Consider the following 23,770-nt stretch of genomic DNA (forward strand, 5'->3'; position numbering starts at 1 on the left):
TGATCACATTACAAAAAGGGTTACTTCACCTACACTACAAAAATATCGTCACCATACCTTTAAAAGATCATTCATAATAACGATAACGTAATGTTTACGTGACCTTTAAGTCAAACCAACAAGGTTCAAACTCCAATAGCAGAATTCGTAACCAGTACTGTGACGTTCAGATGCCATAATTGCGTTTAAGGATGTGACATTATCATACAATTGCAGACACGGAATCGTATATGAAGCTCGCATGAATAGTGATGTGAAATTATTTTTGCGATAATCGATATTAACTGTTATTTTTATGACTTTATTGCTATTTTAATTTTTGTTATTGGTACCGGATATTCCGTATTCAAATTTCGGTGTACACTATTCCAGTTTGTTTGAAATTGGAATTTCGATGCCTACTACAGTTTGGTTCAATCGACTGGCCGTTGTACAAAGCTAACTGTTTTAAATGGACGCCTGGAAATGTTTTGTATAGCTGTCGACTGCTGACCAATTGAAGTTAGAAGTTTTATTACAGTTTTACATATGTTCGTTACAATGGCGATTACAAGAAACAAACAATTTTGTTCCTCAAGGTCATTAAGGAAATAAGAATCTTCTTAAGATTGGAATCGGTATTGACTGTAACGATGTTTCCACTGTTTTTTTTACACCTAAATTGGATCATTTTATTCCCAAGCTAAATTCTGAAACAAATATTTTTACTGTTGAATTGACCCAAAATTGTGAAACTGTCCAGTAGACATTACAAAGAAAAGCTGTCACGAAAACCGAATGGCGACCACATGAAGATCACACTTAGGTAATATTACATGAGGCAATCCACCCGAATCGTTACTGTCGGGCCCGTGTCGCTCCTGATACTTTCATCTACAAATTGGATTTGTAGGGCGGCCGGCCATGTCCGCGCCCGTCGAATGATGGTAACTGTGTTAGACGACCTTTTTTGTTACATAAAGTTCATATTTCAATATTAGTGACTTCTTATGCTTGCTTGTCTGTCTGAATGGTTTATTTAGAAGATGTAAAGGAGGTTGATCAAAAATGAATTGCTCTGAATGGGTTTTGGGATGATTGATATCTTATTAGAAAAACATCGTTACTAAAACATTACCATGACGGAAATTATTTTCTGATCAATTCAAGTGTGTTTAAAGCGAGCTCCTTTTTTACCCGTTCCCAAAATTAAGAATACAAACTTCAACATTACTCCCACCTAACATCACAATCTCAATAGGTAACAAAAACAAAAGACAACTACCTTTACCTGACCCTTAGGGCTATAGCTAAGTGGAGATAGCTGAATTCTATACAAAGAGACAGCTATTAACCTTTGCTACCCATTCACCTGAAGGGGAAGGTAAAACGAGTACCTTAAACCCTGAAGCCTTTTGTTCTGCCGAAGGCTATAGTTATACTTTAGTATTTTGTAAATATTCTCTGTTTGTAGTCCTATCTTAAGTTGTTCCTTTTGTATCTACGTAATTATTTCGATGGATGTAAATTTGAATCGGGAATATTGATGGATCAGTTTGTAAAATGTCGTAGGTAGGTAGTAAATACAATGTTAGGTATATGCAAAAAAGGTTTATATCTTCAGTTAAGAGAATATATTGTAAGATAAAATAACAATCCTTAGGGATGTTGTTGCATCGTACATCAGAGAAAAAATCCTCGGGAAATTGATCAGCATAAACTTTTGGGCAAAACAGATGGGATCTTCATACCATTCAACATGACCTAAAGCTACTAGGATATATCATCTTATAGATATTCTCCACTCGTATTCGACAGATGTCCACTCCCATAATGTATAATATTTTCAGTCCATTTCATTCATCACACGTCAATGTTTTTACAGCCGTCGTAAACCCTACAATAAAAACCTCCCAAATGTATTGCGGAAGTTAAAATAGATGTAGTACCAGTTATATTTTTTATATAGAATAACTACTCGCTTTATGTGGAAGTTTTTAGTTACATACATGCATGGTGCTAAAAGAAATCTATACTAATATATAAAGCTGAAGAGTTAGTTTGTTTGATTGTTTGTTTGTTTCTTTGAACGCGCTAATCTCAGGAACTACTGGTCCGAATTGAAAAATTATTTTTGTGTTGAATAGACCATTTATCAAGGAAGGCTATATAACATATATAACATCACGCTGCGACTAATAGGAGCGAAGATACAATGGAAAATGTGGAAAAAACGGGGAAAATTATAACCACGTGGACGAAGTCGTGGGCAACAGCTAGTTAGAAATATTAAGGTTTACACGTCAAAAGAGTTTGGAAAGTAGTAAAGTTATATAGATCAATTATTAATTTATCAGCAATCATTCAATAGATGTGTAAGAGAAGAGAAGGAACATCCACAAAATGCAGTTAAGATTAAAAAAAAACCATATCCCGATCCGTAGTTCCGATCATATCAGGAACTCCGCTTCGTATTAAGCAACCTAACATATTCACTACGACCTCCAATATATCGTACATAATGTATATACTAAGACAAGTTTCCAGTTAGAACTTTGACAAGTCAGCGTGACAGGATTAGCCAATCAGTTCTGAAGGACTTACTGATTGCTTAGAGTGCAGGGGACGTGGTACTGCAGCTGCGCAGGCCACTTTGATCCACTCCAATATCAGTCGGTAATGGTATTCAATATGTTAAAGTTCTTGAACGGTTTGCGTTGCTTGGCTCTTGATTTGATTTGAGTTTTGATACTGAAAATAAATAAACTTAAAAATGAAAAAAACTATACCCTCTATTGCAAACTAAGAAATAAAAATTAAGAAAATATCGATGAAAATACTTTGATTTTTCCAAAAGTATCTTAAAATTAAATTATTTATCTGACAATCAAAAACGACACAATTTTCTAATGAATAATTATAATAATTTCTATTAAAAAAGTCAAAAGTCATTTAAAAATTTACTACGATACAGCTTTTCTCAAAAACTGTGTCCCATCACTAGAACACAGTTCCTTTACCTCAGTTGTAAGAGTAGTCGACTTGAAACTAGACAAATAAATTTATAATTTATTTTATTTTTAGTTTATTGTTTTTGGAAAATAACTAAGCGACATTATAATTAATATAATGTGTTTTAGTGGGTTCCATAATTGATTTTTAATAGTGCGCGACCGTTTGATGCTTTACGAGTATATAAACGAGATAAACTAGTTAAGAAATATAATTAAAGTTACAAAAATATTCCAAGGTAAAATAAGGTTAATTATCATGACAAATATTTTTTCATATTAGATTTTAATTTCTATGTGACTATTCTCTACTAATTCACCTAATAAAATCATATGTTATACAAAAAATAAATCCTTCGCAGCCGCCAAAAAATCAAATCATAATTTCATCTCATACTTACTAGTTCTCCATATTAATCAAAGCTACAGAATAATATCCGCAAACATAATCCGCGGTATTGAGTACGCTGAGAGGCGAGGAACGATATTTTTTTCTAATTTTAGAACAGACAAACAATTTATTGCATTTGATTTCACATCAGCGCTTTCCGATACCCGCACCGGTGTCGGTATCCGCTAGTCTTAACTGACGCTCGTTAAAATATAAACGCTTCATTTACTTATTGTCTAAGTTCCAACAGGCAAGACGTCTGCAAGAGTTCATATAAAAAAGCGTGTGTCAAAAATTATAACTTTACTTAGTATCCAAATACAGTGTCCACGAAAAAAAAAACGATTCTAAATTAAAAATGGACCGTTAAATGTGTAGTTGTCAAAAACAATTCGAAATTCATACTTGGATATTTTAATCAGAAACCGAAAAAAATACGAATTGAGAACAGTGCTTTCTTTTTTTGAGCTTCAAGGCTTTGGACATTCACAATTTCTCTTTCTAGTTTTGTGATTAGTGAACTATGGGTTGTGAGTTGACCAAGTTGGCGACTTCAGAGTTGAAACATGATCCTATTGACAAGCCAGCGCCACCTGCGGACCCTCGGTCGCCTCTCACCACCAAGCAGCAGTACTGCATGCTGGCCTCCTGGAAAGGAATCTTCAGACAAATCGAGAACACTGGGATTTTGCTGTTTATCAAGTAAGTGTATGCTTAAATTAATGTTAATTCAATTTTATCCAAACAGATGAATAAATATTTTATTAAACTAGGTCCCTTTGAGTTGAATAGTAACCAGGAAAATCTTTCCATATTTTTTATGAGGTTAAAATATTAAGATAATTCCCAACTGTTTTAGTCCGCACCTTACTACATTTTTTATTTATTTCAATTAGTATTATTCAAATAGCTTTAAACCATAATTTTATCATATAACTTGAATTAAAATAAGTAAATACCTTGTAAGTTTCAGACTATCTGCGTGATATTTTAAAATTGAACTGCTAGAAATATTATGGTTAACACTTATGGCAAATAAATTAAAAAACGATTAATCATAAAGTCACGATCGTTTGGTATATTTCCAGTACTTTCAGTTATTCTGAAGTTAATGAAACTATTACAATGTTCTCTGTTTGAGACACTTTAAAAAGTTCCTCTCATACGAGTATATCAGTATTCTGATCACAGCTACGATGTCTCATTGATTCAAACGGGCTCATTTTACGCGTCCCTCTCGTGTCATCGGAAATCGAGTTTTACCTTCCATTCCCTTCGCATTCGTATCGTATAAAACTGTATTTAAGAAGTAAACGGACGAAAAGTACTTTTGAAAGTAATATAAAGACATAAAAAGCGGATTGTCCCACAAAGACATCTTCTGAAAATATTTTTGGCAAAACAGCCACTTTAAAAAATTCACGTTCTTCTGAGTTTCAAATTTAATTTTATTATCATTTATTACTTAAATTACGTTCAGGTATTGACAGGGACGAAAGTTGTAAGAATAAAGTCAGAATGACAAACTGTCGCTAATGTTCAGCGAGATCTACAGTTTTGATGTTCAAAAAGTATTCAGTAGTTTTCCACTCCTAATTCCCAATTATTGATGAATTAAATGAATAACTTTATTTATTTATTTTTTTGACATTTGCTGTTAATTGTTCGCACGAAACCTTGACGCAATCCACTTTTAATAACATTATGGAAATATAAAAACTACATATACCTATCACGATGTGAACAGGATCCCGCAGTGGAATTCCAAACGAATACATCTAAAATACTTTGTGTATGCAATTATTTTGCAGTTCGACGTTTACGCCACTCGCATTTTAGCTGAAAAAAAATAAAGTTTCATCGACTTAATTCCTCTTGAAACACTTTAAGACGTAAAGATAGCTGAAAAAATACCAATTAACTTCACTCCTCTAGAATTATAAAGCCAAAAGTTTTGGAAAATAAAATCTGTTTGAACGTTAAACATGTCTGTTTTAAACAACACCAGTCAAATTTTTAACATCGCTTCTGGGGATGGAAATAAACAAAAAAGATCTAGCAAAAATGCCGGTCAAAGGCGAGTCCGAGTAGCCACACAGAACAACAAAATCGGCAAAAAATATTCATCCATCACATTTATGATCATACCTAAAATTGTATTTATTTATTAGGCTTCATCAGTAGATATTTTTCAGATGTGTCCTCCCGAAACGGAACAAATTATATTTTGTGTTCATACACAAAACCTCCGGAGAGATATTAATTACCTTATTTTAGTTGTAATCATAGTTAATTGATATATGGGTACGCTGCACACAGCTGCATTAAAATAAAAAAAATAGTCAGCCTATTCAAACAGACACCTATCTAGCTTCATATAAAATGTTACTGTTATATCTCGGCTTCCAGTTGCATATAGTTATAAAATTTCATGAATCCGAGTCCCGTTTTATGGCCACTTAACAGCTAAACTCCAACATTGTTCTCATTGACACGCTGAGGGAGCCAACTATTGGCTTCTATTAGAATATGCTGGAGTAGATTGCTGCCAATTTTTCGATGCTGTTTGAAAATAGGCATATTGATATGGAAACCACTCAAAAAAGACACCACTTCCAGTACATTAATAATATAGATGCCCATAAAAATATCGGTTACGCAGTTATTCTTTTATTGCGTAAACAAAAAAATAAGTCACTTATCAGTACTTTGATGCGTTTTGTATTTTTTTATGGATTTCTTAAATAAAATATGTGTAACCAATATTTTTGTTTAAATCTACCTGGCAGATTATTGTTACTTTTAAGTCAAGGTACGTTTTCTAAATCTCCTCTAAAACAAATGAAAAAAATTAACATGCCGACCACTCTTAATAAAATTACCTATAAGATTCGTTTGACACTGGGCACAAGAAAAATCGCAAAAAAAAACTGCTGCGATTTTGTACGAAATGGCCAGTCTAGAGTACTTTAGTAGAGGCCATTGCTCCAACGCTCTCCGTCTATCCTCGGTGTAGTCCAGAATCGCACGTAATTGGCGTGCATTTCCCGCCGAATTCTCTCTGGTTCTAGTCTTTGTCCATGTTCGACACTGGCCGTTAATTACCGCAAAGCTGGCCACTCTTGCCGAACGCATTTTGGTTTTGGTTATTCTGTTTTCAAATTTGAATTGACAATTAACCAATATTTTTTAAACGAAATTTCTATTATCACTGTTTTTTTTCTACTCTCAAGTAAAAAAATATTCAAGTTGAAACGACTAATGAAATACGTTTCCTAAAGAAAATGCTAATTTTTCGCTAAATTTCCTAAGTACTTGTTTACTGGCCATGAGATATCAAGATCAATGCCGCACCTGGCTCAATTAGATTAAAGTTTATTCGCCCTTATTTGATTTGGAATGGCACACCTTGCTATTAATTGATTTAGATAATAATTTGAAGAACAGCTGCCCTAGCCAAGACTTAAAATACTTTGACATCTTAATACCAAACCGTGACAGACAGAAATGACTCTACAAAACGAGATAGAGCCATCTCTTTCAAATTGTACAACAATAGCAATACAATTTCATATTTCATTTTATTAAATAAGTTAGCATACTTTCAGCGAGGTATCGCTAAGTGGTCGAGGTAGCACAAAGCCTTTTAAAAGGCATTCAATGTTGCTCTACGTCACACTCTTCAACGTTCATAATGACTTTTGACATGTACTGCGCTCGAATTTTATGGAAATAATTTTATTTCCTACACTTTCAATGTACTTGTGTATGCTTTTATTGGGAACAGGGGAGTGCGACTATTTTTTTAGTAAATAGAGTAATATTAGCTGTCAATGACATGATAAGGATCGAGGAAATTTTTTGAGAAATTGGTTATCAGTCGTCAAGACTTCACAATTAGAGCCAAATTTAAGTACAATAAACAATGCAACCACTCATATAATATACTATAAGTAATTTCATAGTCCTAAAAATTTGTCAAAATATTGTTAAATATTGAAACTCTGCTCTATTATACTACGTCACAGTACAACGCGCCCTTGTTAATAAACTATTGAAGACTTCAATAGAAACAAGAAAACTATAACTCATAAAAGCAAAAAAGAACACAAACGTCGTTCAGTAATAACAGTTAATCATTTATCATAAAAGACGACATTCGATAATCTTGGCGTTTAATCCCACGTGATAGGGCAAATATGAAGATAGTTAATATCTCAGATCGCGTGGGCAGACGCACGTTTTGTGGGCTAACTTCATGGTACAGAAAAGTAGAGAGAAGTGCCATTACACTGGGACTGGGGACAATATTCTGAACTTAATGATCAAAATGTTCACTGATATCTACAATCTCTGATGTCAATAGAAAACACTTGAATGTATGCAGATATCATGTCAATATCACGTATCAAAACGAGTTGTTCTTTTCACACATTTGAGCGTTATTTACAGCTGTTTACGATTGTAAAATGTCACTTACGACCAGAGCGTTCATTTGTGTGTTAATTTGGTTGCATTCGTTTTTTGATATTACCAATACTAAAATCACCAACACTGAAATTACTTCAGCTTAAGTTTGGTATTCCAGACCAGCGTGCCTAAACTTACCTATTCGCATTTTAAATCCCGTAGCTCTTTGTTATATGTTACATTCGTAGCAACTTATAAAGCCTAGTTATTTTATTAAAACATTCAAAAACAACGTCAGAATAGGCAACGATAATATCTTGCGGTGATTTAATCCGTCTTTGTTTTATTAAAAAATCACTAGTTTTATAGGGACTCACGCCTGTTTCGTGATGCCAATTCACCCAACTGTTCTATATTCTGTGGCTAACATTGTTAGCCGCAACGCCAACGCCAACGCTTCTCTCATCTACGTCATCGCATATTTTTTTGACGTATATTGGCCAGAGATAAATAGATTAGTTTATTGCATAAACTTTTCTGTTCAGTATTGTTTCTTAAGCTGTTCAATGTGATTTCTTGATACGGCTGTTTCAACGTCAGTTTCATATTTAATACTATTTTATGTTTTTCCAGACTTCTGGGGGTCATCTTTTGTTATTTTCCTAAACATTCATAATAAACAATGTATTGTGTGCTTCATATATACATTACAAGTTGCACGCGTACACAATTTTATTTGTATAATACATTAAGTACATACAATGCGATACACACATTACATTAACAAATAAGACTTGATATTCGTAATACATACATTCGTAGCACACTCAACATTCGTAGCATAGTTGACATTCATTTAAAGTAAGATTTGATATTCGTAGCTAGTAAGAAGATATTTGTAGGACACTTGAGATTCGTGGAAACTACGATTTGACATTCGTAGCATACTTGATTTTCTTATCCAGGGAGACTAGACAAATTAGCAAAACACTTGAAGTCCGTAGCATACTTGACATTCGTAGACATGCCGCTCCCAAATTTTATTCCAAATACAAGGTTCACATGACACATCACGAAGATCTGGATCCTGGTGCGGGACCTGGTCCAGCTACGATTTTTTTTTAATTTACGTACAACCAAAATCAGAATTTAAGAAAAAAAACAAGTAACGAATTCGACACTTGTTGAAAGTTTTATACTGCTACTTCTGATATTATAATGTATCGTGCCTACATTAGGGAAGTAGTTATCGATAAATTTACGATAGCAGTCATTAACATCTCATCAATCAGCTGTTTAGCGTTTGGTGTTATTTAAGATGGCACTCGCAAGATCGATCGGTAGTTACTGAATATTGACAGTTTCCTCGTTAGGAATGGAGAGAAGTATATTCCATTATAATTGAGTCAGGTAAAGCGTATATAGGGCAAGGGGCGCTTTAGCTCATAGTTGTATTCAGTTAGACTATGTTGGAATGAATCTATAAACGAATGTTTTCAGTTTACAGTAATTGAAAATTTTAATAATGAATTGTTTGAAGAAGTAGCTTTTGTTGTCAGAGAAAACTATGCACCTACAAAATAATATTAAATAAAATATTGCATACCATAAGAATGAGAATGTTAAAAAAGAAATAAATAAAACATAATTTAAGATTACAATATGAGCTTGCGTATTGTATTAAAGTAATTTATTTTGAGCATCTATTTAGAATTAACAAAAAAAACTCATAATCCCTGAGGTAAAAGAAGAGCTGAGTTCGCTTTCAGAAAGTGTGTCGGCGAAAATCCTTTGAGGATACTTAATTATTTATACTCTTAGTGCTAAGAACCAGGAAACTTTATTGGATTTATTTAACTTGTATGAAATCTGAAATATTTTTATAATAACTATCGTGAGAATGATTCATTATTAAATGATGTAACGGTTTACTCACGCGTATTTATCGGGGTAGCCCGACTAGTTTCGGACCCAACCGGAGTCCTTAATCATGAGCAGACGCGGCGGGATCGCGAGTCGAACTCTCGATCCCGCCGCGTAACCCGATAAATACGCGTGAGTAAACCGTTACATCATTTAATAAATCTGGAATAACTCCAAAAACCAAATTGAAAAACTGGCTGACAATCTGCAAACCCTGGTCTTAGTATTTGATAATTTGATTTCATATTGACTTACATCGACTCTAAGTATTTGTTTGTCTGGCACCGCAACTTCACACTATTATTTTACATTGCAATCTATATTGTGAACGGAATGACAGCGTGCTTCTGGGTAGTTTGCTCGCCGTTTTTTCTCTCACAGAACAGTGACGGTGAAGGGTGGGTGAAACTAGATGATGTCTAAAATGACATGACTTTGAAATACTAAATGAAACACTTAAATGTATCGAACTGACAACTCAAAGTCACTAAACAAAAAGTAACGTCAATCTCATACATTTGAAGTTTTCTAATTGAGACTACGCTGACCCAATTTAATATAGTCTAGAACCTCTTTCCCGATTGTCATACTTTGATCTTTGACTGTCGTTTAGTCTGCTAATTCTGACAACTAAATTAACTCTCTTTAGAATTAAATCCTACTGGAATATTCCCTTGGAGTGTTACCAATTAAAATAGGTTTTGGATGATATACTGTAGTTTTTGACTGCGTTCTTTAAAAAATTCAACCGATCTCGATATAGCGTAAGAAAAAGGCTTTATCTTACTTTATCTTTACTTTATCTAATTAAAACTATAAAATTGAATACGACTAATTTGAGGTTCTCTAAGGACAAACTTGAAATCGGAGTTTCGATATCTCAAACTTCGGTTCCTGTCTTGTTTCACTTTGATTGCTAGCTCCAAACTCTATGCAAGTCTAATTTGAACTCAGTCCACGGTACCACTGAATACACACTATAACATTGTGTAGTGGTACCATGGAATAAGACCTCCTTATTCTGAATACTCTCAAAATATTTGAATGGTCTATCCGGAGCAGATATAATGACATTCACGATTTGCTTCATTAATTAGATCTGGGCCCCAATTCTGCTATTTACAATGGCCGAAGAATTAATGGAATTTGGCTTAAAATTACAATTTCCGTATTTTTTTAAGAGTTGTTTTACACAATAATTGGAAATTTATTGCGGGACGGTACACTCAATGCAAATTGCAAATGCTTAAGATAATAGGTATAATTTCAAATTAAATCCAAAAGCCATTCTTTCATCGGCCATTGCAAAATAGAAGAATCGGGGCCCTGGTTTGAAACTTTAAATCATAGCGTATGTCAAGGTTAACTGAAAAAAATATATTTAATATTCATCGTATATTGATTCACTTCAAAATCTTTATTTATTTACACATATTATTATGTTGACCTATGACTAAAATAGACTTAAAAATATGTTTATCGACTAAATTACGTACTAGAAAGTCATAATTTTAAAATAATGTGGAACATTAAGATAAAAGTACTAGTTCAGAATATTCATTATCTAATAGATGAAATATATTAAGCCAATGTTCCATTCACATACATTTATACATATCTGAGAACCAATATTGGCCCAAACACAAAACAGTACTTTTCCTACTGCCAATATTGACACCAATGTTGGTGGATATGTGGCCAATCAGAGCCATTACGCTGGCCGCTGAAACATCAGGTTTGACCTGGATACGTCATCTGTCTGATATCAGCGATTGTCGATGGTTGAGAGTTAGGAAATTACAGTTCAAATTGAAAAGTACTGGCATGGATTTCGTACGGTCAACAAGAAATGTTTGTATATTTATGAACCTTCTTGTCGATATAAAACTATTTTCGTTATAACCTCTTTTTTAACTTTTGCTGACGTCAAACACCGAAATATGTATTGTATTTCATTTGTTTATATACAAAACAAAATGCAGAAGTGCTGCTTATAGAAATCTCTGCCGGTAGAGAGATTAAACAGCGTTTAAAACTTGTATAAATATGCTTTTCGATAAGGCCTTGAGAATGCGATTAAAGTGTTAATACCTTAAAAAAACAACTAGAACAACACTGAAATGTCGTGAGTCATTTATAAACATTGCTATTGCTAAACTATAGTATCTATTACGGAGTTTCTTGCCGGTTCTTCTGCAAAAGAATGACAATTTGGAATCGTGAAACTAGAGTCACTAATGTAACGTTTTAAAAGTGACTGGAAAACGGCCTATTAGAAATAAAGACTTTTGATTTTGATTTAGTGGTGATTTTTATATTTAAAAACCTTATTATATTTGCCTAGACTCCACTTCCACATTTCCACATTATTTTTAGAATCCAACTTAAAGACTATTTCGAATAATTATCGCTTCGGTACGTTTTATCTCCTTTTATTGCCAAATGAACACAAGAGCGCAATTTAGCAAGAAATCATTTTCTGGGGATCTATTGTGGAGATAATGGAGTTGTTTGAATGGCGCCGTCTTCCACTACAATGATCATATTGATAACATAATTATTGAGAGCTTAGTTGCCAGGGGTAACGGTAGCAAGTATCATAAACAATGTTATGGTATTGATGTCAATACTGAAGAAAATATTCCTTTACTCTATTAGTATCAGCCTAAGCAACACGACTTCAATGATCGCAAAGAAGTGTATTACGATGGTAATTGTATTTTATACTTATAAGTGGAGTAGATTACTTTAGAGATTATTATTTTTTTAGATTCTTGTAATACTTTTAAAATAACTAGGAGGAACTAATTCATAGAACAAAAACTCTTCTAATTCTGTTCTACTGACCTTTTCTATTCTATTTCTATCTTTATTAATTTAATCTCACTGATGATAGACGAAACCCAGCTTACCATGTTCACTTACAACAGAAATTTTACCGTTTTTAAGTGCGAATGTGCATATATTACACATAAAGCTATCTTGCTTCCAAGATGGTAATGATCCTCCATTATGGTTTCATAGTACCGGCATTATGCTATTACTGGCACTCATTCAAATAATTCATTGAATCTCACTAACGAGCTAATAACTCAATTTAAACTATCTACCATTTGATTTCCGAATTATAAATAAAATATTTAAATGAATGTGAATTATTGCGAAATTGTAATTTAATTTCCAAAACACGAAAACTTGGATTTCGAACGCTGACTAGTGAAGCGCTCATGAACTAATCGGATTACCGATTGCGCGTATCGAATTCAAATCATCGACGATTTACGAGTTCATCACACCAAATATATTCGATAGACACTAAATTAATAAACAAAGTATGAAAAGAATACCTAAAATACTACGCGAATAAAGCTTTTATAGAAAACTCTTTGTGCTAAAACACAGAACAGTTGAGTGAACTAAAAAAAGAACTATACTTCACAATACAAAGCCATTGAAGTGTGCTCTTTAAAAACGAGCGCGAATTGAATAGATTTCATCTTGCTAATGTTTTGCAATCGGAAGTGCGCATTTTTTAATAGTTTTACATTATTTTTATTACTGGAGAGGATTTCTATCACATGGTGTTATTTACCGCTATTCTAGGTTTTTGTAGAAGAGCTAAATACTACCAACACTATGTGACAATGCATACTTTTAAAGAGATCGAAATGTAACAGATTTTGCAAAATTTAGCCAAGGAATTAGATTTACTTTGCTGACTAGTTTATTTTCTTATACAAGTCCTTAATCGGCAACTAACACTGAAAACCGATGAGAGACAGCGGATCTTTAAAATTAGGTTTCATTTTTACCCTATATGCAAGGAGCCTAACAAACCATTACTCAATAAAACAATAGGCATCTAAACCTGTCGTCTGTCACGTTCACCGTTATTTGGAATCACAATGCATGTTTTATCTCATCTCCTAAACCAGTCATCACTTGTATATCCATCTTACCCTTTTCATGTGAATGCACCGTCATTTTCAATATCTCGGTCACATAGCTATCATCCTTCTTCATAAACTTTTCGAGGGACCACTTTCCAATTACGGGTATTGGGATGTAGTCCCTAGAAAAGTATGTATTGAAAGTATATGTAGGGAGCTACTTCTGTTTGGACACCACATAGTTTTTTGATATGGAATGAATTTCTTTACGATCCGTTTGTAAATTGGAGAAGCTTTCGAGTAATTTTGTTTTTTTTTTCCTTAATTTTACTACGTTGTCAATATTCTGCTTTTATCGGGGTTCAAAAGAGGCGATAGTCAATAAGTTTGTCTGAATTTTCTTCTCAGCTAAGCCAATTAGGAAATGTCAACTCTAGCGAGCTTAAAATGAACGTGAAATGTAAAAATTATATCATTAATCATATTGACGTTCTCCGTCAATGCAATTCATTTCAAGTTCTAAAAAGTACTCGATCCAAAACGTTATCACTATCAAATAGCCTTCATCGCAGCCTCAATTTTTTTTTCTGATTTTTTTTTATGTTTTACTTTTAAATACAGACAAAACTTCTGTCACTGAACGGTAATCTAATAGAATTGGCAAAAAGTTTCCATGACTAATTTAATCAATACCGAGTAGAGTCGATTCTGATAATATCTCTAAAGTAATCGATTGGTATTGTTTTAATTAATGTAATTGACTGTAGCCATTTTAATTACAAAATTGATTAAAACCTTTCGCGCAGGAAAGCAATCACTCAGCCAATCTGGTGGCTATACTTTACATTTCATTTTCGAAAATGGTTTTTGATAAATTGGAATGTTTATTTGTTTCCTTCTCTATGACACCTTAAAAAGCGTTAACGATGGTGGTAGCTAATCGCTAAAAGGTGTAAAAGGGTGGTTTTATTTATATATTTTGGTAAACCAAGTAAAATAGCAATACATTCCACAATTGACAATACAGGCGCTTTAATGAGCTCTGTTTGTATACATTTTAATGATTATTGGAGAACATACGTTTGTAAAATGTCGGGACAAAATTCTAGAGGGGCAAACTTCCCTACTAAAATGGTAAAAATGGAGCCAATGGCTATTACTAAAGCTCCGCTCGCTGTCCTTCTGTCCGTCAAACCAGTTCGACAGATTCAAATTTTTGGTTTAATTCTTCCTGATGCCGAATGACAAGAAATACTAAAAATAAAACTGAGGAAAGCAACTATTAGTACCGTCGTCTATCTGGTGAGTAACCAAATTGGATGGACGACTTTAAAAAAATTGTTTTTCTGTGTTTTATGAACAATGTCTAGCCGACTTCTAAAAATGAGAGTTAGACGCCTAATTTATTCGTATGTGTCTCTCCACTGTTACATAGATGCCAACTGTTATCATCTAGTGATGTGCATAGATGTAGGTAAGTGTAAGTTGGCATCATTACTGCGGGCCTATTGTCTCTCTGCGGCAAACAAAACACCTTTGTTCCGACATCCGACAAGGCGGGGTGCACCGCCCTACATACTATATATTATATACTTACATTGGGGTTTGATGAACGACTTCACTGTTTATGTTGACGCGTTGATGATTAATAAATAGAGAGCTTTTGAATTATTTGTGGTTACTGGATGAAAAAGTATGAAGTATTTTTTTAGAAGATATCAGTTTATACTCTGAGAATCTATCTGATACAACTTCAGACAAATGTATTGATGCCGTATCATTTAAATCGCAAAATATTATTTGCAAAATAATGAAGCAGCGTGCAGCGTAAAAAATATGCCTGCAGAATAAAAGTAACATGTTCCGAAAGATAGTATACTGTGAAAAAAACTTAAAAAATCCACAAAAGATGTGTTAAAATTATATTAAAAAGTCGAAGCGAGAAGAACGTTGAAAAATTAAAATTAGAACGAACTTACCGCTCAAGTATTTAATACTTTCGTAATTTTGTGCGACTCTATATTTTGATGTCATAAACTAAAATTGACTAAAAAAGAATATCAGTTGCCCGATCTTTCGTTAGAACTCTAAATAAAAAGAAATTAAGATTTTGACTTACAGGATTCTTAATATGGGAAGTCAAAAATGCGAAACAGTAGGAAAATTAACATTATAATATTACAGTTAAAATGGAGTGCAAAATACGCAATGGCTACTAATAAACTCTAATTCAAATAGTGTTGTAACCCACTCGTTATAGTCAGTCGGCACAGTTCCAAATTGGGCCGTGTCCGGGAAAAATCCCGTAAATGTCAAAACGACATAAATATGACAAAACTTTGTACATTTTATTTAACCGACTAAAATATTGGCCTGTTTTTCGGTTCAATAAAAACAGAATATTTTTTTAGAAAATAATGAACGCGCTAACAAGGGTTTTTGAATTGTTTTGTTTGTACCTGCACTTTGGTTGGAATATTTATTAATTGATGGAAATAGAAACAATGAAACATTTTTTATTTCTAGATACGATACTATGTATTTTATAAGTTACGGTTTATTAAGCTGGCTAAACTATAACCGCATAAGTGATTCGATCACAGGTTAAGCTATGCTTGACGCGGTTGGTCCGTAGATGGGTGACCATCTTTGTCATAACGAGTTCCTCCGTGTTTCGGAAGGCACGTTAAATTGTGGGTCCCGGCTGTTATTCCTACATCTTTGACAGTCGTTACAGGTAGTCAGAAGCTTGATAAAGTCTGAAAGCCAGTCTAACCAAGGAGTATCGTGTTGCCCAGGTAACTGGGTTAAGGAGGTCAGATAGGCAGTCACTCCTTGTAACCGGTTGGACTGGTAGCCGACCCGAACATAGTTGGGAAAACTCTAGGCCAATGAATGACTTTTTTTAAATTAATATTAATCGAAGTAAAAAATTTCCTTACAATTAAAAATAAAAAATATTTTGTTTCTGTATCGATCTCTACTGTCCTGGGATCTATTACAGACAGGCTATGCTCACTTTATTTGACACCGAACAATTTAATAAACGTCATATCGACTGCAACCTCCACGCGTCGGAGGATATTATTATAAGGGAATTCGATAATGCTATTCGGGACTAACACAGTTATGAAACATTATTAAAATCATAGCAGTCAATAATTGGCTAAATCTAGTAAGACAAAGCTCCGTTTTGAATTTACTTTCATTAAACAACACACCATCTGACCATCTCATTTATAGATTATAATATATTTTCAGATATTCAACAGACTCTACTTTACTCTAAATATTAATTTAACAACAAATTCTTGAATAAATAACTTCAAACATAATAAAGTGCAGTTAACAGTAAAGTATTAGTATCTGGTTGATCTCACCTAAAATTAAACTCTGTTTATTTGCAGACGCCGAAATCCTTGTGTTCCATTGTTCATTTGTTTATAACATTACTTTAGCAATAACATCGGGAATTGGTACATTCACCCTAAAGCCGTGGAACAATAAGCACTGTTTGCAACTTGTAGCGGTTTTCAAGATATGTTAAAACTTAACAGTATAGGTATTTGTATGGATAAAGGGATAGCAATTTTTGGTTTGACTAAAATATATTTGATCGTTCTTGTAGCTTTGAAGCTCGCTTGAAAATACTGTCTAAAGAAATTAGTTATATAAAAAGAAATAAAATAAAAGTTTATTTAAAAAAATAAAAAATAAATAAACTGAGTTTTTAGCCAAAAAATATTATCTAAACAAAGGAACAACGGGCATTGGCTTTGTAATTATTTATTAAATAACGGTTTACTCACGTGCTTGGGATTGCCCGACTAGTTTCTTTTCTTTGCTACTTACACGACAACAAAATTGTCCTCTTGTGTGCTTGACGCCGTTGCCGATCTATGGCGGCTTCAGCAATAACTTCGGCCAAAATTAAGACATCCCCCCTTCAAGTTACTGTGAGGGGTAGAATCCTAAAATTATTAATCATTGGCCCTTTTGAGATATGACTAATTATATTAAAGGGCTGAATTTGCTTTAATTATTGTTCTGTTGATCTTCTTTGTTTGGAGTGGAATGGTTTTCATTGTTGTTTCTCAAGTTATTTAATTTTCCTGCTACTGTTATAGATCTTTGTCTATCTGTGGGCTACAAAAAACCAAAAATTTTCTTTTTCCAAAGATTTACAATCACATGTATTTTCAAGCAATTAAATTACTTATCAACAAACCCAAAACACAATTACTGTTGAACCGAATATTAAACTTAATTAAATCATAAAAATGTCCCAATCAAAGCATCCGATTGTAATTTGCATTTGTGTTTGTAGCTCGGAGCCAATTCATTGAACAATACAGCAACGCTTCCATAATGGTCAGTGGTCGGTGAATTCGGATGTGTGACGTCACGAGGCAGACCGGTGCGTTGATCGATAAATGTGGTTACTTTAAACATGTATCCATTGCAATGGTGGGAATATAGTGCAGTTTTGTACGAGGTTTTAGTTAAAAGCTATTTGATAGTAATAAAAACACGAAATTAAAATAAAAAAAATGTATTAATTGAAGCTTTAAACTTGATGACTGTCCTTCTCTGTACGGTCAATGCCCAGCTGTGGGCCAGACACAACATTATAATTAACCAGGTCCCACCTTGCCTTGCCATTTGGATAAATAAGAATTTTCTGAATACTAAATATGATTTTGTAACGATCTAAAACATTTGTAGTTATTTGTTTTTATTTAAATGTGATCTTTCATAAACACACTTAAAACGATACAAACTTTGAATCAGTTAAAAGAGCCATAATAAAAATAACCCTTTTGAAACCTGTCCAAAACACAAAGCGGTGAATTTTAAACAGTTAACATGCATTTTTTATCTGAACTCTCCAAACTGTCTGGTTAAAAGCTTACAACGAGTTAAAAACTGTAGAGAGTTAAACTGGCGAATTTAATCAAGATATTTAACGGTACAATTTATTATAGAATGTCTTTATACTTAAATGTACTTCAATTTTATACTTTTTGAGATATTTTAAACTTAGTTAATTAATTTTAGTTAACTAGACTATCGATAATTTGATAAAGAAAACCTTAAAGGCCTAACTCAATATGGACCCATGAACCTCTGCAAACATGGCTTACGATATCAACATTCGAATGAAAGACCATTACATATTAGCCGTAGACTTACCATCGTTTAGACACAGATCTTTCCCAATCTCGTATCGTTCTTATATTTCACAGGTTCAAGGTTGGTTTAAGGAGCTTGTGCACCTGGGTTTATAGGCTTTAAAATTTCCTGTAGAATCTTCTCGAACTGCTACTTTGATACTTAACCATAAATAAAAATAATGGTAACGTGAGAGGCACAATCAACAACGGCCGTCGTTCCACAATCTGACTCTTAAGGGATTAAGCGAAATCTTCGACTTTACTCGCCGACTGTACCCTTTAATCTTTCCTTCACATAGAAAGGCACGATTCAGACTTATACGGGTGTTTATTTTATTACATGTATGGTAGAAAAACCTTTTTATAGCGTCCATAATAAAACCAGATCGGAATTCCCAACATCCCTCGCTTTTACTTTGAGAGCTAAGCTCACAATTCAAAGAAATATCTATTACGGTTTATAAAAAAAAAACATTACGTACGTTATTTTTTACTCATTAATATTTACTTAAATATTTTGTTGTCAGATTACAGATTTTTTATTTCAATTCGATGCCGTCATTTGGACCATGCAAGTGTAATTAAATGGTAAGGTGTCTTCACTTCACTGCCTTCCGGAATAACCCTCAGAGCAAGGAAGGCTTATATTGCCTAAGATAAGTTCCGTTTATTGGACCTGTCTGCTTTGGCGTATAGACATAGATACCTTTAGAATGTCGTCTGCATAAATTCAAACTAAGGACAAATGTAATATGTTGCTTTCTATCTAATTCTAACATAAAAACTTTCGTGTAGCCTTGCAGTTCTATGTATTGTATGGATTCGTATAAACTAGGCTCGATCCCAAGGTCTAACCATTGAGACTTTTTAAAGTTACATTTAATTGTGACGAAATCTGAACTCTAGTGTAATCAATGCCAACCTTAAACTTTCATTCATCAACCAAACATTTGACCTGCCTTATATGAAAACAGCCCAGCACCTAGCATTGAAAGTTTGAAAAACAAAAACCGAACCCAACCTCACTGAAAATGACAATGCCATGAATAATTACGCCGACCACCCAACAATCAAACCGAACAATTGAAATTAAATTTGATACTTATTCCGAACGACTAGATCCATTATTTCACTGCCGAAAATGGTGAAATTCGTATGCCACCCTCGATTGAATGACATCGAACGATTAGGGGGAGGAGGGGTATTACCCCCGGTTGTCACCCACCTCTGGCGCTGGAGTAGTTTAAGAGTGGCAGGTTGTTAACTCGTCATCCGCATCAACATGTGCTTTTCATTTAATAATGCATGTGTATTTGTGTTAGTGCTCAAAATGTATGAAATACTTGGTACGTAGTATGTAGTATCTATTGAATGCAATTTAATGGACAAGACGTTTAGTCTAGTTCTTTTGTTTTCCCCCACAACACAAGGGTTAAATAAAATCTGTAAGAGTCTTTAAAAAAATGTGCCTCTAAAACTATCTAAGATTGATTCAGTTTTGCTGTCGATAATTGACCTACGTGACCTATGATACTAACTAAATATGTAACCGGAGAAAAAAAAGTTTTACAATTATTTACAAAAAATATCGTCCTATACAAGTTTTCCCTCACACAAAAAACAATTTTTAACTTAGAACAATAAACATAATTCACCTTACAAAACAAAAAGTAAAACGTACAAATTAACGCGTGTTTACACTTCCCGGATTAGAAGCCCACGTCCCCGCGCTGGCCAGTGTTTGCTATCGATGTTTGCACAATCGGTTTATTTTATTGGCGCATTCTCGAAAATAATTGGACCCGTTATTTCTAACGGTTAGTAAACAGCATTTAACAGCAATATAGAATAACTGTTGTTAAGGTAAATATTAATAACACGTTAAATAATCAATTCATTTATGACGTTTCAAATACCATAAATATGAACAAAATGTTAAGTCAAAAATGTTTACGTTATCAATTTATGTATTTTAATAATAGGAACAAAGCTTGAGAGTTTTCTGAATGCTCATATCTCGTAAATTACTAGTGTTTTGTTACTGATTATATTTATTCGAAAAAATAAACTGATCTCGAATTATGTAGTATTTTTCTAACTATTGTTATGTTGATTTTACACATATTTATTGGAGTTCGACTTTTTCCTAGCGGTTTCTGTCCCTCCGCTAGGCAAAACCTTTTTAATTTTCCTGGCATCAATTTCTGCATCACTCCAGAATTTTCTGATTCAGCTTTTCTTGTAAAAGTCAATCTCATCCCGCCGCCTCTTACTCAGCCGACCAAAATAATAATTGATATGAATAATGGTCCGTATCATAAAAAAGGTTTTAATATAAAAAAAACAAGTTTTTATTTGCATATTCAGTAGCAAAATAATCGAAGGTTACTAAACGTTTAAAATCCCGGTCTGATGTCTCTTTGTGTAGCTCGGGAGAGGCGAGTGGCGTGTGGCATGCATAAATAACATCTTGAAAGCTTACTAAACAGAACTGATGGACAAACACCCTAAGCTACATGTATATTGTACTGTTTTGTACAATAAACTATAATTACTATAGTAACGATAAAAAACTGTTACTATTACTTGAAAAATGAATGAAGATAATGTTTATTATTTGACTCTTAATTGTTAAAACAACATTGTTCAGTTTTACGTCCAAATTAAATTCAGGTTCTCTACCAAATTCATCTCAACATCGTCCAAAATTTCATTAAAATCAGTGATGCAATCGTTCGGTATCAAATGAAAAGGCTTTCAATCGTTAAGCTTTTTTCTATTTGCCTTTTACAAATCTTAAACGAACGTGGAAGAAAATACTTTTATACTCTTAGTACTAAGGTCGAGATTTCTTTACTCGAAATTCATTTTTCTGCAATGCATTAAAACAATTCAAGTTACATTTCAAGTCTTCCATACAAGAGAAGATTGTTGCGATTGTAAAAGCATGACGGTGCACTACACAGCATAGGGCGGCAGAGTGTAACTTCTCCAGTCTTTCAAAGACCCCACTAAGAGTCAGCACAGTCAGTGCTTACCCGAGCATGAGATACCTGTTGTTGTTATATCCACTTAGTTTTATTTTTTTCCGACCATTATCTTTGTCTTCTTTACCTTACCATGTTCTACAGAATCGTATTCATACATTATGACATGTGGTTATAAATTACATAAATTATGAATTACAACTACAAGCTGTATGATATGATTTGCTGTTGATTTGTGGAGCTTTGGTTTATGGTTTGAATCAATTACGTGGCGGTTAATCTGAGTTTGTGCATGCGGTGAATTAATTATCACATGTTCTGGTTTCATTAACGTCAGTTATGGTTTGGTTAACGGGACGATTAGTTATTCGTTTACGTAATTTATGTAAGTACGAGATTCTCATAGTTGACCTGCATTTTTTCTTTTCGTGCGGTTGATTCAACTGTATTGAAGTCCCAACAGCCCAAAGTGCTTTTCAGCAAGTTGCCAATAATTTCCAATTTTTATGAAAAACGTCAGCCCCATTGGCTTATGGAAACACTTTTATGATACACAGACCTCTAATTATATTTTTTTATAAAAAGAAGTAAAATTATGAATTTTTAAAAAAACTTACAACGTATTTAAAAATGTTTTATTCCCGACCTTATTTACAAGTCCCAGCGGCGGTCGTTTGGCATTCTAACCACAATTTGCATGTTTCAGCAATTCTAGCTTTGGCAAATAAACCATTTAGCACACGAATAGACTGAAACTTGTAAAACATACACATTCCCTAACATGTACATAGTTACTACACACGTACGTAATATGCACAGATTTGCAGACATACTCGTATCTGCTTAGATCTCTGATGTGCTAGGGATGTAGCATATACGGAATATCGGATATAGATATCTATGTTACACGATTCGGATACGGTTACGCAATATTCCAAATGAAATAGGTTTCAAGTTATTGAGAATTTTGAACACAGACCTACAATATTATTGCACGATGAACGGCAGCGAACGACGGATGGAACGCAAAGCTAAGAAAAAACCCATGAGTTTCGAAGTTATCCGCAACTTTTGACGGATACAATTTCGGAAAATTTTATTTCTCCCAAAGATTAATGGAATATATTTACTAGCATCAGATGTTACGCAAAAGTAATGAAATAAACTTTTATATCATAATTGTTGTTTTGGGGTTTTCCGAATTGCCAGTAACTTGGACAAGTTCTTTTAAGTTATTTAAACGTAAAAAACGGTAATAAGTTCAGTTTTAACAAGTACATCATATTTATATATTATATCTCTCTGATCTCCTTACCTACCTTCGAGATGACCTTATAAAATAAATTAAATATTCTCATATCCGATTGAATTAATTATTCGGATATCCAATAAATAAATCACGCATCCCAACCGCCCTATGCCTGCAGTAGTTCCCTCCAGTTTGTCTGCATCGTTCGGAACTGCTTTAGCATACATAATTAACCTTCAGAATTCAGTATGGCGTTCCAACTTTTAACTCTATATGTGGACCTGAATAAGGTTTATGAATATGCAATACTCCTAATACTAATGTAATTTATAAGGTCGTTATGCTTTACAAAATAAATTAGAAATATTTATGTGGACATTGTATGTATGTGGAAATGGAAGTCGAGGTTTAATCACGATGTTTTTTTTTTCAATAATCGTTTGTAAGTGGTGTCTCAGATTAATCAAGAATGTAAGTACTCATGCACCTGTGAATAAGTCACATGAGTACTTTGTCCGCGTTGGAGTCGAACTTGCACCTGTTACATACAAATCCATGCATAAAACCGCAAGACTATCCAGACAACTGATTACATGAAGATAATTAAACTAAACTGAGTAAGCTCGTCTGAGTAACGTCACTGGTAAGCTCCGAAATCTTTTCCATGAAAATTCGATTGGAAATCCCAGAAATCGGGCCAGAAATAATCGTCTTGATTGTGACGATATTATGATTTTTAATAAACTTTATGCAAAT

At 33.6% G+C, this 23,770-nt stretch overlaps 1 protein-coding gene across 1 annotated transcript in view; it reads left to right on the forward strand.

Moving 5' to 3' along the window:
• The first annotated feature begins 3,249 nt into the window (after window positions 1-3,249).
• LOC113495870 (neuroglobin-like) overlaps window positions 3,250-23,770 on the forward strand; it is a 30,155-nt gene continuing 9,634 nt past the window's right edge. The window contains exon 1 of the mRNA XM_026874865.1: window positions 3,250-4,083. Within this exon, the coding sequence (XP_026730666.1) occupies window positions 3,905-4,083 (179 nt within the window). The 5' untranslated portion in view covers window positions 3,250-3,904. The remainder of the gene's footprint in view (window positions 4,084-23,770) is intronic.

This window comes from Trichoplusia ni, chromosome 7 (genome assembly GCF_003590095.1).
Source record: "Trichoplusia ni isolate ovarian cell line Hi5 chromosome 7, tn1, whole genome shotgun sequence".
Classification (NCBI taxonomy): domain Eukaryota; kingdom Metazoa; phylum Arthropoda; class Insecta; order Lepidoptera; family Noctuidae; genus Trichoplusia; species Trichoplusia ni.